Source organism: Diadema antillarum, unplaced genomic scaffold, assembly GCF_040938485.1.
Source record: "Diadema antillarum isolate AM-2024a unplaced genomic scaffold, OU_Dant_1.0 seq00000980_RagTag, whole genome shotgun sequence".
Taxonomy (NCBI): Eukaryota; Metazoa; Echinodermata; class Echinoidea; order Diadematoida; family Diadematidae; genus Diadema; species Diadema antillarum.
The window spans coordinates 934,201-951,146 of NW_027271820.1; the positions used below are offsets into that span (position 1 = coordinate 934,201).

General features: G+C 39.5%; 1 protein-coding gene across 9 annotated transcripts in view; it reads left to right on the plus strand.

The window, feature by feature from the left end:
- Positions 1-16,946, plus strand: part of LOC139742102 (protein 4.1-like) — a 162,421-nt gene that overhangs the window by 81,262 nt on the left and 64,213 nt on the right. For all 9 annotated transcript variants that reach the window (XM_071652664.1, XM_071652669.1, XM_071652666.1 and 6 more), the window contains 2 exons: positions 178-282; positions 1,561-1,603. In XM_071652664.1, coding sequence (XP_071508765.1) covers positions 178-282; positions 1,561-1,603 — 148 coding nt within the window. The remainder of the gene's footprint in view (positions 1-177; positions 283-1,560; positions 1,604-16,946) is intronic.

Here is a 16,946-nt window from a genome sequence, read left to right on the forward strand (position 1 = left end):
ATTTCAAAGGGGCTTTGGGCCAGCTGTTTGTGGCCAGCACAAGGCTGCTTGAGGCAGCTGTACTTGTATTGAGCATTAAAAAGTAGATTCAGATAGAGGCTTACAAAGTGTATTCCAATGACTCTTCAAGCTGTACTGGCATTCCAACATGTTCTTTTTTGCCTCTATTTTATACAGAAACGTGCCAAAGGGGAGCAACTGCTGGACCTTGTTTGCAACCACTTGGATTTAGTGGAGAAAGATTATTTCGGCCTTACGTTTAGGGATTCACAGGATTCCAGGGTAAGTGATATCATTTTCATTTTCCAAAATCTTCTCAAGAAATGTTCAGTGAAGTCTAAGAGTTCCCGAAGTCAACCCTTGATATAGTTTGAGTGCCAATTGATACAGAAAAAACTTATACAATGTAGGTACTGCGGAGTAGGGCAATTTGTCAATCAGTTGCAACGAAACCCTATAGGATTGTACACACTCTTCAAAGCCCCTAGCACTAAAGGGGTTAAACTTGCTGTAGTTATTGTGTAATGAAGCAGTCTTCTTACCTTCATTCACACAGAGAGAGAAAGATAGTATGAGGAAGAGGGCTTGTACTTTACTTTCTTAAACTCAGTATGGGTAGGCCTATAAATTTAAAATGTTAGCACATTTTCATCTTCAACTAGGCATGGTCTAAAGAGGGCTCTTTAAAGGGGCTAATCTAAAGAATAAAAGCAATGATAGGTAGATATCTTGTGGGGTTGCAGCTAATCTCGATTTGAATGAGGATTTTTTTTTACAGTCAATCCCTGAGCATATAATGTGTAGAGGGATAGGAGAACCTCAGTTGTTCAGTAGTGCAAGTGGTGAATCGAGCAATCTCTCTGTGCCAAATATAGCAGCAGGTCTTGTGCAAAACAAGCCATCTCAGAATGATCTGTCAAGACGGCGAGGAGGGATGCACATGATTTCTTTTAATGACCCAAGCAGGGTTTGCTCACGGAAGATTACTTCTCTCTGTACAGCCCTGTGGAGTGCTGTCAAAAATTCATTGCGATTTCCTGTGATAAGGGATGACTGCTGTGTTCATCCTTGATGCATGGCTAGTTTCTCGTATTGGGCAATTATTGAGGAAGAGTGGGACGACTTCTTATAGTGCTCGGCCCCAGCCTTATACCTTGTAGTGGGTAGTCCTCACAAGTAAAATATTGTGTGAGATATTGAACAGAAGGTCTAACTTTCTGATAATAATTATTATTATCAAGTGCAAATAGCAGTATTCCTGCTTGGTCATACTGTCTAGAATAATGGGCACTGAAAACAATTTCAAAATGTCCATTACACTATAAAGACAGATATCATGTTTAAATTACATTACAGAAGATTTTCCACTTGTCTAAGTGGGCAAGGGCCATACTTCTCGAAAAATTAATTCCTTACTCATGTCAATAACAATTTGATCAAGAAATATCTGGCTGCTACTTGAAATTGGTCAGATAATATATTTTGGCTTTTGTGAAGGTTTGTGGCATGGTTGTGTAGATATAAAATTGCTACCATAACCTGTTTATTTTCCTGTTACAGAATTGGCTGGACCCTGTAAAAGAACTGAAGAAGCAAGTCAAAAGTGAGTATTGAGAGTTGGTGTGTAAAAAGTAATTGTGATTGGTTGTGGTATCTCAGTGGAGGAAGAATATATTCAGCATTCATTTGATATAATGTGTATGTTCCAAGCTATACTGCCAATATTGTGATCAGAATGCAAAAATGTGAAGCATTTTTGAAGAGTGGTAGCCTTTTTATTTTGAACATTATTAATGTAAACTTATACCAGCATCCACGGAAGTCATTAAGGAAGCATACAAGTGCCACTGAGGAGACAAGATTTATAATTCCTTGTCTTCTCAACCTTTTCAGATCTTAAAATAGGTGAGAAGGAAAGATCCAAGATCTTGTCTTCTTGACTTCTCGAGTCAGAGAAGACAAAAAGGCAAAATGTAAGATCTTGGGTTCAAGAAAACTTGTTTCCTTCACTGCTAGGATCCAAGAAGGTGAGATAAGATTGTATCTTCTAGGATGTGGGGAAGTCCAGAAGATGACATCCCACAACCCGACCCAAGTGGTGGAGAGAACAAGATCTTTATTTCACCTTTTTGTCTTCTTGGACTAAAAAAAAAGTCAAAAAGACAAGATCGTGGATCTTGCCTTCTTATCCTCTTCCAGAGCTTGTGGTTGAAGACAAACTATAGAATACACAGAGTATGCCTAACTTTGAAATTGAAATTTAATTTATGTCTGCTGCAGGGTGTCCCATACTGGCATGCAGATATGATGCAGCCTATGAGTTTATACTGCAGGATAAACATTATTGTAGGATCCAGAGGATTGGCAGGGAAGAAAAAAAGGCTGGAGAGGCAGCCTAAGGTTAGCTAGTGTAGGTGTGAAAACCAGACTTTCCTTCAATCAAGCAGTCGGGTCTCATGGGAGAAGAGAAGATGGTTTGTGTAGCGTGTCGTGCCATTTTCATTTCCCAGATGAAAGTGAACTCATATTGAGCCTGAGACAGGATCTGTTCTCACTTTGTGTTTATTGGATGTACAGCGATAGTGAGTGTGTGTGTGTGTGTGTGTGTGTGTGTGTGTGTGTGTGTGTGTGTGTGTATGTGTGCGTAAACAACAAAAATCAAATGAATACATGGCTGGAAGAAAGATATAATTTCCTATTTCCATTGAACATATTAAGATTATGATGCTGAAAATATTAGTAAACAGTAAAGATGACAATGGGAATGATAATGGTATGGATGAAGATGATTCTAATGAAGACCATAACATCAGTAGTAAAGATGGTGATAATGATAGTAAGGATTATGAGAAGTACGGCAGTTATATCGTTGTGTGTAGGTTTATTCATAATTTGCCCCAAAAGATGCCAGAGGTGTTATGACAGTGAAATGCTCTTGGATGCTCCAAACTATTGAAGACCCCACTACTATAGGGGATTTCAGACTAGAAGAGAGAGTACACAATACAATGATGTAAATTCAGCCTTTAGACAATCATTTGGGTAAATGCAATGCACTCTCAGCTCCGCTTGTTTGTGTGACGGAAATGCTGCAAGACCTCCAGGGGATGGAATAGAAATTAAGGAACATTCCTTGACTTCCTTTGTATTAAAATGTAATAGTGTTAGTGCCTCTAAAGGCATCAGTCTTTGAAGGAATGTACTGTTAACGCAAATTGTTGCGATGCATGGGAGTAAGAAAAACAGCTGTGTACAGAGAAGATTTAGATCTCTTTCCCATTAACAGTTGATACGGAAGATGACCATATTTCTGCATTTTGCAATTGTTTGTAATATGCATTCATGCACACTATACTCTTCTAAATCAAGAGGAATTAGCTTTATCACCAGCAAATTGAAGTGAATAAATACCCAAATGAGCAGCGATGAAAAACTCCAAGCCCCAATATCCTGAACTGTAGGTTTGCCCATTAAATGCGAAGCTCTTCATTATGTATGCTTGAATTATGTTTTGATGGTGGCACTACAAAATTTGCAGCAAACAACTGTATGCCTACGTGTAAAGTGCTGTTCGGAAAGTACCTCAGCCTCTTCAGAACATTTGTTGCTAGCATAAGAGAGAGTTGTGAAATGGCTGTTATGTTAAGTTGTTGTATCTCAAAGCTACTCTTTAGAAAGGTTTGCAGAGTACTAAGGGAAGGGATATTTATTCTCACTAGCGTTCTACCGCAGGAGGACGCATGGAACGCTCGAGGACGATTTTACGCGTATATAGGCGCATTTGACATGATGTGCGCGCTGGTGACTTTTTTCTGTAAGAGAGAAATCGTCCTACCGCGGTAGGACGACTGCCGTCCCTCCGCGTTCTACCGCCGCTGCTTTCAGAGTGAAAAAGCATGTAACACGCGCGCGAGCATTTTGGTCACGTCTCATGCTTTGTGCGTGTGTGTAGGAGCCCGGTTTGGTTGTGTTGATTCCAGAACAACAGAAGTGAGAACTCAACGCAACCAACGAGAGCCAGAAGAAGCTAGCTATCGGTGTACTACGATGCGTATGGCGATTTTTATAGCGTAAAGACTAGAATTACACGGCTTGAAATTGTTTGTGGCCGTATGGATGCCAGTTTAAAATCACAAATGAGGTGGAAAAATATCGTCGAGCAACCTTCAAGCTGAGACACTATTCTATCGGGATCACTCAAAAAATAAAGTGTAGGCCCTAATTTACATCCAAGGATGAAGTGACTATGATTACTAGTACATGTAGTACCTGAATCCTGATTTAACGACAGTGAAATGAGCTATATAATGTGACATGACAATTCGCGAGTCTTGTGTTGATATAAAAAATGAACGAAATCACTGAAAAAAAATATCTACACGTGACTCATAGTATTCTTTGTCAGGCAATTGAATAGCGAGAGTGCAACGTTTGACATGTTAAAATGCCAATGGGAAAAGTGAGCTTCAAATATCGAAGCTCGTAAAAAAAAAAACCCGACAAAACAAAACACAAGTCACGAAAAACACATCGTGAAGCTGCATTTTGACAACTGTTATGATTATCAAATTTACATACGGCATGTGCCACGGTCACACACCTTGCTTAAACTCGCCTTTAGACGTAAATTTTGGTGGATGAATTTCACTTCTGATGAACGAATGTCATATCATGTCTTTCTTGTAACAAGTTAGTTTGTAGATTGTATTTTGTACATTGTTATTACAGCTTGATCGTCACATTGACATTATTTTACCGACTGCCGGGATACTGTTTGTTTTACGGAAATTAGTTCTTAATCTGGTATATAAATGGTACATACACCTACAGAATATTTACCACGCCTCGACGGGCAACTCATTCCGTGTGTAAGGACGCCCAAGGTTGTATTTAATAAACGATGTGCAATTTCGTTCCTGATCTCCCTATCATTACAGTACAGGAGTATCGGCTGGTGCTAAAATACCGATGCAATCCCAAGAAAACCGCTGGATTTTACGTTAAATTGGTTAGGCTTTTAGGGGAGATTGCCTGTACATACCACTTTGGAAGACAGGAAAGCAAATTCTTCTCAAATCAGTAGTAACCTGTGATAAATTCCCAACAATTCCATTTCAAACACGCTGTTGTTTTCCCTGCAGGCTATTAACAGCATACAATGTAATAACAATATGAAGAGAAACGCGTACACTATCAGTTGAATGATTGAGAACAACTGTAATCAAGTCAATCTGCAAGAATCTGTGAACAGTATCTATTGCAGAAGAAGTAAAAGTCTACTCAGTATGTGTCCAATGCGAGGTGCGCAATAACCACGTGCTGTCATTCAACATGTGCGTGCCTGGGAAGAACGCAACTTTCATGTTCAGCTCCCACGGTGTCATGTAAGATGTTCTTTGAGTAGTGGGAGACCGACGTGCAATCAACACGTTACGACGCGAAATGTACAGTTGTTTTCTTCTCTATTTTGTGTGTGTGTGTGTGTGTGTGTGTGTGAAGCACAGCGGTGTTTTCAAACACACTATGTTAGGTTGGTTTTCGAGGGGTGGGGGTGGTGGAGGGGGAGGCGTAGTACAAGACTTTGAGCAAGGATCGATGCTTTTTAACATCTTTCAGTTTTTTCTTTTTTTTTTTTTTTTTTTTTTTTTTTTTTTTTTTTTTTTTTTTTTTTTTGGTGTGCGCCTGGTCTAGGTAGCCCCACTCATATCGGGCTCTGTAATATTTCCTCCTGTAAAGTGTTTTATGTTGAGTGTTTTGTATCTAATTTGTAACATAATATTTTTGTTGTTCTTGGGGCTTTCCTAGACAATTTTGGTGCATTCTTCGTGTACGATTTGTTATATTCTCTTGTATTTTATTCCTATGCCGTTCTACTACCCTGTGCCACCATTTTGTACATGGGTGCAGGTACCCATTCTGCATACTTTGCTTCAGTGGAGACTGATCCCTGTGTAGACAGACTCTTGTATTCAGTGTGTACTGACTCTTGTTCTTGAGCAACCATCAATGGAGGAGATTACCAAGCAGCTTTTCATCCATTCTTGTGAGCCGACACAAATTCCTGTGTAAACAGACTCTTGTATTCAGTGTGCACTGACTCTTGTACTTGAGCAACCATCAATGGAGGTGATCACCAAGCAGCCTTTCATCCATTCTTGTGAGCCGACACAAATTCCTGTTTAAACAGACTCTTGTATTCAGTGTGTACTGACTCTTGTACTTGAGCAATCATCATCAATGGAGGGGTTTTGCAGGTGGCTTCTCATCTTTTGTGCAGTCCTGTCACCATTCATTTCATCCGCAGAGGATCAGTTCATTCAACCCCTGGACCTCTTTAAGTGCGTGAATACCACCAAACCGGACTCGTGGAAATACCATGGTCATCCAATTGCTTACTATAGTAACCACCATTCATGTTTCCAGCTTTCTATCTTGTTATGTGGGGACATACAGCTGAATCCTGGCCCGACTCAGTCGGACCATCACCAATGCGACAATGTAAGCCTACGTATGCATCATGACTCTGATCCACCCCACCGTGTAAGTTATGATGTTCACGCATTACATGACCTTAATAAAGGTGCCGACCAATTTCTTCATCAAGATGTCTGGCAAAGGATCTGTGAGCTCGGCATCAGACGACGTCGTCGTACACATCGTGGTCGCAGAGCTCACAAACCACATCTATCATCTCGTGTCGTTACAGACCGTCGGACAAGATCTAGGCCTACAGTAAGTGACATATCCTCTGTAACTCTTATTGGTATTTGGAATGCTCGCTCCCTGAACAACAAGTCTGCATACATATGTGACCTAGTGGTAGATGCCAAGCTCGATATTCTCGTTATAACTGAGACTTGGTTAACTGGCACACAAAAAGACGACCTGATAATTGCAGATCTGAAGGCCTCTCTTCCAAACTTTGATTTTGTACACTGCCCTCGAACAAATTCCAGAGGTGGTGGCATCTGCTTGCTTGTCCGTTCAACTGCACGTATTTCCAAAAATGACACTTTCATGTTCTCATCATTTGAGCTCCTTGATGTCACAATCAACCTTTCTCATTCATCTGCTCTCAGAGTATATGGCATCTACAGACCACCTCCTTCTGCTAAGAACAACTTAACAAATAACTTATTTTTGTCAGAATTCCCTACACTTCTGGAATCAGTGGCAATTGATGACCATCGTTCCATTCTGCTCGGGGATTTCAACATACATGTTGATGATTGCTCGGATAATTTGGCTGTGTCTTTTTTAAGCACCATCGACTCTTTAGGATTTCAACAGCATGTTACAGGGGCAACTCATAAAGCCGGACATACGCTTGACCTAGTTCTTAGTAGAAAAGTCGACAATATTGTATCAAATGTGAATCTTGTTGCATCTCTGCCCTCTGACCACTCCGCCGTCATCACCACCCTCAACCTCAAAGGCCCGGCGAACCCTAGGAAGCAGATCACCTCCAGAAATCTACGGTCTATGGACCTCTGCTCCTTTAAATACGACATTGCAGCATCACTTTCCCAGGTCAGAGAGCCAGCGTGTCCCTCCGAGGCTGTCCTGCAGCTCAACTCTCATGTAACAAGACTGCTTGACAAGTACGCTCCGCTCAAGACTAGATCAGTAACAGTGCGGCCGAATAATCCTTGGTACACGGCAGAAGTGAAGGAGGCTAAGAGGCGCAGACGCCGCGCAGAGCGCCGTATGATCAAGTCTGGTCTTTGCATTGACAGAGAGCTGTATCGGCAAGAGTGTGAGTCCTACTACAACCGCCTTGCCGACGCTAAGTCAAGGCACCTAAGACAGGAGATTGCTGCCGCAGACACCAAACAACTTTTCAACATCATCAAAAAACTCACAATTGCACATCCGGATTCTGTTCTTCCTGACCATACTTCAAATCTTGTACTGGCCAATCTGTTCGCTGAGTTTTTCGACAACAAGATTAGCACCATTGCTTCTTCATTCCCAGTGTCTCCTGAAATCTCTTTCTCAAATTCCTCTCACATAGATGTAAACACCGAGTGTGTATTTTCAGAGTTTGCTTTAATCACTGAGTCACAAGTGAAACGTCTCATTAATTCTCTTCCGTCCAAGTCATGTTCTCTAGATCCTCTTCCCACATGGCTACTAAAAGAGTGTCTAGATGAATTTCTTCCTGCAATAACTCACATTCTGAACCTCTCATTGTCATCTGGCGTAGTTCCTGAGCACTTCAAAAGGTCTCACATATTGCCCCTTTTGAAGAAACCAAGTTTAGACCATAATGATTTCAACAATTTCCGCCCCATTGCTAATTTGTCTTTTGTTGGTAAAGTTCTTGAGAAAGTGGTGGCTCGCCAACTCAGAGATCACCTCGATGAACACCAGTTGTTTCCTACTAGTCAGTCTGCCTATAGGCACTTTCATTCCACAGAAACCGCCTTATTGAAGGTACTCAATGACCTCCTCTTAGCAGTAGACAAAGGCCACGAAGCTGCTCTCCTGCTTTTAGATTATTCTGCTGCGTTTGACACTATCAATCATGTGATTCTTCTGAACAGATTAGAGTCCAACTTTGGTCTTACGGGAACAGTCTTGAGATGGATTTCATCTTACTTACATGACCGCCACCAGATGGTAAACGTTAACGGCGCACTTTCTCAGTCATTCCCTCACAGACATGGTGTCCCCCAGGGGTCTGTGGTTGGTCCTTTACTATTTATTCTATACACAGCCCCTCTGTCTTCTGTAATCAACTCTCACGAAGATATTCTACATGTTATGTATGCCGACGATACTCAAATTTATATAATCATACAACCAAATACTCAAGTCGAAGCACTCTGCAAACTCAGTAGATGTGTTGAGGATATTAAGCAATGGTCATGTGATAATTACTTGAAATTGAATTGTGTTAAATCAGAATTTTTATATGTTCATTCTCAGTTTAGGCGAGGTGGTTCTCTCACAGAATTTTCCCTCGAAGACAGTACTATACCCACCTCTCAGTCCGTCAGAGATCTCGGAGTTATTGTAGATAAGCACCTGAATTTTCAACAACACATTAAGAACTCATGTCGTTCTGCTGCTTGGGGTATCTGTAAAATTGGTAAAATCCGTAAGTTATTGGATCAGTCTTCCACTGAACGTCTCATCCACGCATTTGTTTCTTCCCACCTTGACTACTGCAATTCCCTTCTTGTTGGTCTCCCTGCTTCTAGTATTGCACCACTTCAAAGAATTCAAAACACAGCTGCTAGGCTTGTAACCCTTACAAAAAGATCTGACCACATTACTCCTGTTCTCCAATCCCTCCACTGGCTCCCCATACATCAACGTATCACCTTCAAAATCCTCCTTATCGTTTACAAGATATGTAATAATCTTGCTCCATCTTACCTCAAAGACTTAATTTCTTTCCGCTCCTCCACTTCAACCCGTTCTCTTCGTTCTTCCTCCACTCTCCAACTATCACATGGTCCCCGCACCTGCACCCGCTATGGTGATAGGGCTTTTTCTGTTATTTCCCCGTCTCTCTGGAATAAACTTCCTCTCCATATTCGTAATGCTGATAACGTAGATAAGTTCAAGTCATCGTTGAAAACTTATCTGTTTACTCAACTTTAATTATGTTGTTTTGCTGTTGTATGTTATATCATAATTTGTATATTTACATAATGCTGTATTTTATTTTAATGTCATACTTCTTTTTTTTTTTTCCGGATCAATGCGCTTAGAAACATCAGTATTAAGCGCTATATAAATGTTATTCATTATCATTATTTCTCGGGATGCACAGATTGCTGTAATTATAATTATGGGATATTACACGATGAGAGTTGAATTAAAACACGCAAGTAAACGTATGCCCACATACACGCACTGACATAAACACAAAAACACGATATAAATTTGACGAAATGAAATATACTGGTGATCTGTAATTTTCTTAAAATTCAATGATAAAAAAAAATCCTTCCATCTGCCACGTTTCCCTCTCTTCGACATCGCCATTAGGATCAAATTTCAGGCTCAAATTTGATCATTTCTTTCACTGTTGTAATTGTCAAATACTAGTACATGTACATGTATTGCTCTTTACGATAAACAAACTACAACTTGGATGGAATTGCCGAATAACCAACCGTTTGAGTGTTTAACCTTTTATTTTCGGTTAAATTACGAATGCTATTACCAGCAAAGAATAAGGGGAAAAAAATTGACGACAGTAAAATAAAAGCGAAGAGCTGATTGTGCGTATGCAGTCTCTTCGGATAGAAGAAACTTGACCCCCCCCCCCCCAAACACACACACACACACACACACACACACACACACACACACACACACTTGTGGGCATTTCCACAAAAACAGTTGCCAGACTCCAGGTGCTAGACGAAAGAATGCGCGCACTTCTGGTAATAAACAGCGTACTGTATTACATAGCCTGGAAATATCGATCGAACAACGATCAGCTTATAATTGGCAAATCTAAGCAACACATCATGATTGTGTATAGCCTTTCTTTTGACCCATACTAGACAACATCGAACAGTCGATTGTATATACTTGAATACCAGTATTTTTAATGCTTACTGAACTATAAAAGGGATTGATTAATCAACTCAATCAAAAATGGAATTACAGAAATATTACTAGTATGCGTATATGTATCGAAGGAACTTCACCTGTGAAAAAAAAAACATATATTATATATATATATATATATATATACTGTAATTTCCACTAAATTTTACTTAGATATTTTGGCTAGCAACTTTCGTTCAGGGTTTTTCTTTTCTTCATTCTCATTTTTATTTCTTTGCTCGTAAAAGGCTTCTTGATTTCTTCAACTAAGTCATGAGGGGCATTCGATCCATCGAACTTGCAATAACCTCATTCCTTTGAATTGAGTGAAACCACGTGTTTCGTACGGGTGCTGTTCGTTATTCCGAAGGTTCGTTAATCCGAAACACGCAAATTCCCTATACCTAGAAGCTCATTAATCCGAAAATGAAAAAGGGTTCGTTAATCCGAACATTTGTGGCGTTATTCCGAAGGTTCGTTATTCCGAAGATTCGTTTATCCGAAAATGAAATTCGGAACAACGAACCTTCGGAATAACGAGCTGTAACCGTTTCGTACTTCGGCACATCCACGCAAAGCGTGGCGTTTAGCGATCATGCATGTGGCAGACTTTCAGATTATAGTTAGGGGAAAAGAAACTGGAATAATATACTTCGGAAATGGTGATGTTTAAAGTTAAAGCTTGAAAACAACGCATGTCTATGTTTTATAGTAAACGATAATTAAAAATACCCAACAAAGTTTTGCATTCGCTCTCACAAATGCTCGCTTGAGAAGATCAAAGTATCCCCCTCCCCTGAAAGGCAGTTGGAGTTTCCGCACCCCCCCCCCCCCTTCCGAAGCTTTTGGAGATCAGATATTGCGTCTTTATATAACATCAGATATTGCGTCCTTGGTATAACATAAAGCAATCAATGAATGCTGAACATAGGAATCTTTATTCCTAGGGCAAAATACGAATTTTGGAGTTGCTGAGTATGTCTCTACTAATTTCTGCTTACGAGCACATAATTCTGTGAGGAATTCAAAGTTGTATTTGATGAAAATTTGTTTTGAATTACGAACCTTCGGAATAACGAACATCATCCCATTTTGACTGGACGGGACTGGCATTTTATTTACCATTTGGAATTGCAGATCGGTCTGTAAAGAAAGAGTAAAATATGGCCACCACGTACTAGTATTTTGCGGAATTCTATCCGGACTCTTTGTGGAGTTTTCCGACAGTTCATTATTCCACAGGGAAAGGTTCGATAAAGGGATGGTACAGTTTTGTTTGAGATGGGACTAGATTTTTTTTCTTTTAGATGAGACATCTCTAATGAATTATGAGAGAACACATAATTCTATATGAGGAATTCAAAGTTTATTTATGAAAATTGGTTTTTAAAGGGGATGGCTAGTAACCGATCAGTGGGAATCAGTGGGAATGCTGAGGGATGATTGTTCCAATCCTTGTGGGATTTATTTAAGAGTACATTATATATCTACTGTTGTGTGAAAATCATTTGCTTTAGAACGGTCTCATATTCAAGTAATGTGCAGATTAATGCCCCGTCACTGACCAGGGACGCTTACCTGGAAACATTAAACTGCACATTACTTGAATATGAGACCATTCTGAAGCAAATAATTTTCACACAAGAATAGATATATAATGTACTCTTAAATGAATCCCACAAGGATTGGAACAATCATCCTCCAGCATTCCCACTGATTCCCACTGCTAGCCATCCCCTTTAAATGGCTGAGATAATCAGGGAGGTGGAATAAAGCAGTTCAATAAAAGTTAGACCCACTTTGACGATCGTTTATTTACACTGTTTTTATATCAGCCATTTCAAAACAGATTTTCCTCAAGAATATTCAATTCCTGTTCTTCAATTTTTCATGAAGGTTGTTTGTGAGTATCTTGCTATGAAAAAAAATCACCCAATTATACCACTCCTTTAATCGAATTAAAATAAACTTATACAGCTGTGAAAAACCTGCGGCGAAGACGGGGGGGGGGGGGGGGGGGGGGGGTGGGGTCATCGTTATAAATGATGATGAGAAGGGGCTGATACCCGACAAGGGGAACACGCAGCCCATTATTTCAAAGAGGATGATCAGGATCAGCAGGCCCGTAGCGGGGGTGGGGTATCCTGTAGGTGAAGTAGGGTGCATGCGTATACATTATACGCCACCCCCCAAAAATAAATAAATAAATAAATATAAAATAAAAGTCTGGAAGGTCCACTTTTTCAAAAAATACCGTAAGACATATTTATAAGCCTCATCTGTATGCACTACTCCAATGTCCAATGTCTCGTTGGATGACCCCGACACTTGACCACTCGGTACCCCTCACCTTATACCTTCGCACACAAGTGTAATATGAAGTAACCTATATACAAGAAGCAGAAATTTTTTTTTCTTCATCATCACAGTTTCGTAAGAAGGGAGAGGAAGAGGAAAAAATGAAAATGATAATGATAAAATCAATTCCACATATTCAGATTACGATTATATTCCAGTTCGTCGTTTGGTGTATCGTGTATTCGTGTGTGAATTTACGCCCACCGATTGTAGTTCGTTATTCCGAAGGTCCGTTATTCCGAAGGTTCTTTAGTCCGAAGGTTCGTTATTCCGAAGGTTCGATGATACGAAAAAGTGATTAGGTTTGTTATTCCGAAGGTTCATTAATCCGAAAATGAAATAAGGTTCGTTAATCAGAAAATGAAACAAAGCTCGTTATCCCGAAGGTTCGCTACGGACCCAATTTCATTTTCGGATATACGAACCTTCAGAACAACGAACCCTATTTCATTTTCGGATTAACGAACCTTCGAAATAACGAACCTTCGTAATACCGCCACAAATGTTCGGATTAACGAACCCTTATTCATTTTCGGATTCTCTAGGTATTATAGGGAATTTGTGTGTTTCGGATTAACGAACCTTCGGAAAAACGAACAGCACCCACGCCTACCATGTCTGTCAGCTTTAAACGGGTATGTGCGTGATTCTGTATAGGTGCGTGTTTTCATTTAATTTTCATTCCTTCATATCTCCATTTTTTTTAACTGTTTATAATGGAGTATACGCTGATGAAAACACTATCAAGTCGCGACTCGACCACTCACCTATCATCTTAACCCATCTCCGCCACACACGTACTCTCTAAAAAAAATCGAGTGAAAATATTCACTCTTAAAGGAGTGAATACAAAAAAAGTGAATTTAGTGTGAAATTGGAGTGAATTTTGAGTGAAAATGTTCATCTTCACTCATATTGGAGTGACCTCAGGGATCACTCAGAGATTTTGGAGTGATCCCTGAGGTCACTCTTAAAACGAGTGAAAATGAACATTTTCACTCAAAATTCACTCGAAATTCACTCTAAATTCACTCTTTTTTTTGTATTCACTCCTTTGAGAGTGAATATTTTCACTCGATTTTTTAGAGAGATTCAAATAAGCAGATATTTTTTTTCTTTTATCACAATAATGTCAGGAGTAGATATATAATTCATCAATTCCACAAATTGAGATTACCGTGTATTCCAGTTTGTGAATCGTGTGTTCTTGTATTTGTAACATTGTGTTGACATGCGCCTCAACATAACACCATTTTTTCAACATAATGGTTACAATTCGTTATTCCGAAGGTTCTTTAGTCCGAAGATTCGTTGTTCCGAAGATTCGTTATTCCAAAGGTTCAGTCTTCCGAAGGTTCATTAATCCGAATATGAAATAAGGTTCGTTATTCCGAAGGTTCGTTAATCCGAAAATGAAATAAAAGCTCATTATTCCGAAGGTTCGTTACGGACCCTATTTCATTTTCGGATCAACGGACCTTCGGAATAACGAACCCTATTTCATTTTTGGATTACCGAACCTTCGAAATAACGCCACAATTGATGTTTGGATTAACGAACCTTCGGAATAACGAACAGTACATATACATTGTCATATATATATATATATATATTATATATGTTATGAACTAACGAACCATCAGAAAATCGAACATTCATTTCGGATTGGCAAACCTTCGGGGAATTTAATAGGCCGTATCATTCATCATTTTCGGATTCACGAACCTTTGGAATAAAGCACTTTCAGAGCAACACGCTCTAAAACCACTCTTTTTATTCGGGCATTGGGAGAAAGTTCAGAAAAAAGAATAATCTTTGAGGTGTAAGAAATCAGTTTCATTCTTATTCGACACTATCGATGATTTCTAGGCGTGGTGTTCATTTTCCGACAGAAGAAGAAGAAGGAGGAGGTTCGTTATGCCGATGGTTCGTTATTGCAAATCCGATACGCGCAGATTCCCACTGCCGACTATAGAAGTTTGTCAATCTGAAAATAATCAACAAGGTTCGTTTATCCGACTTGTGGCATTATTCCGAAGGTTCGTTTCTCTGGAAATGAAATACAAATTATGTAAGATTCGTTCATCAGAGAATGAATCACGTCGTACGAAACTTTTTTCTGATAAACGATCTTGCAGTATACCGAATCAATTTTCGTTATCAAATGAACGAACCTTCGAACCTTTCTTCCTCTCATTTTTTTATATATTTATTTCTTTTTTATTATCGAACCTTCTGGTTATTAGGGATAATCAAGAAAAGACAAAATCTTTCAGGCAAGATAAGTTAACTACATGGTTCGACATAGTTTACTTTTTTAGGAGTATAATAGCAGTGAGTGATACCTTACAAGGAGGTATAGAAAACGTGGAGATATAATCGTAAGAAATAAGTATCTTTTGGTTTAGAGTGGTTGATTTCTTTCAGGCACGGTATTCATTATTCCGTTGAAAGGAAATTCTGATGTTTCGTTATTTTGGGTGCATGTACGTCACGATACCGACACCCACGAGTCATATTTACATAATATACAGTCCAGGAGTCATACACCTCACGAGTCATACAGCCCTGAGTTCGACATAGATGATGTCCACTGGCGGGGGAGGGAAAATACCGAATGTTCCATCCGAAGGGTGTGAAATGCTATTGAGGGAGGTTATAAGTCCCGAGACGAAGTCGAGGAACTTACAGCCTCTTGAAATAGTGTTTCAAACCCTGATGGTGGAATGTTTGGTACATGTTCCCGACAACAAAAATCATCATCTGTTAGATTAGGCCTATATGGGTTAGTCAAATTCTCACACTTTCGTACGCATTACGATTATCGGTCATCTGCTTTAATTTTCACATTGTGTACGGAATAGGCAAATTTATCCTATCGATTGCGTGAAAAATATGATTGTTCAATCGTTTGGTATCGTTTGTCATTTCTTACGTGAAAATGTTTTCCCATGTAATGGGAGAACACTACAAAATGGCACTGGCTGCCCATGGGCGAACTTAACCAATGTGCCTCCATCACGTGACTGTGTTTAGCCAATCAATAAGCGGTATTTGAATAACCCATTTAACGTAAGCAAAAAAGGCCTACGAGACCGACACAAATCCCGTGTTGTATCCATCGAACTCGTGGGCTGTTTTTATTTATGTCGAACTCGTGAGCCGTTTTTACCGAGTGTCGAACTCATGAACTTCATTTGCTTAGCGTCGAACTCGTGGGCTCTATGACTCGTGACCTGTATGACTCATGGACCTGTTTTCAATGTCATCGTGGGCTGTATGAGTCGTGGGTGTCGGTCTCGTGATGACCCCGTTATTTCGCGTCTGAAACACGCAAAATCTCCAGATGTTTGTTAAAGAAAATGTAAGGGTTCGTTAATACGAATATACCCAGGGTTTGTAAATCTGAGAAAAAGTTTGTTAATCTTAAAACGAACTCTCATGTATAGGTCTGCGTGGTACGAAACTTTTTTTAGGGCCTATTAGTTTCGGGATTGCGGAATCTTCAGAATTACAGTACACATTGTGTTTCGCTTTCGAATCAACAAACCTTCAAAATTACTAAACTTTTCTTCTTCTTTTTTCATATTTGGTAAAGTGAACCTTTGGAAAACCGAAACTTCTTCTCTCTTTCATTTTTTTTTCTTTATATAAAACAAAACAAAAACAAAAACAAAACAAACACATCGGATTGTGAACTGTGAGAAACGAACAGTTACTTTTGTTTTTCCCCATCAGTGGTGATAATTCAGGTAAGATATAATTTAGTAGAAAAGAAAATAAGGCACACAAAAAACAAGTTATTTGAATCCTGACATCAATTACTGTTTTTCTTTTTACCGATAAATGAAAGATCATACAGATAAGAAATGAGAGGAAAGAGAAAAAATAACCTGTGATAACGAATCGTAATGTTTGACATCCTTGGTCTTCGCCCTCGGTCTTCGACTTGCTTTCCTTACCTGTCCATCCCGGGTCCCCCAGGCTCCAGACTGTTTATAACCTCCAGGAATGCA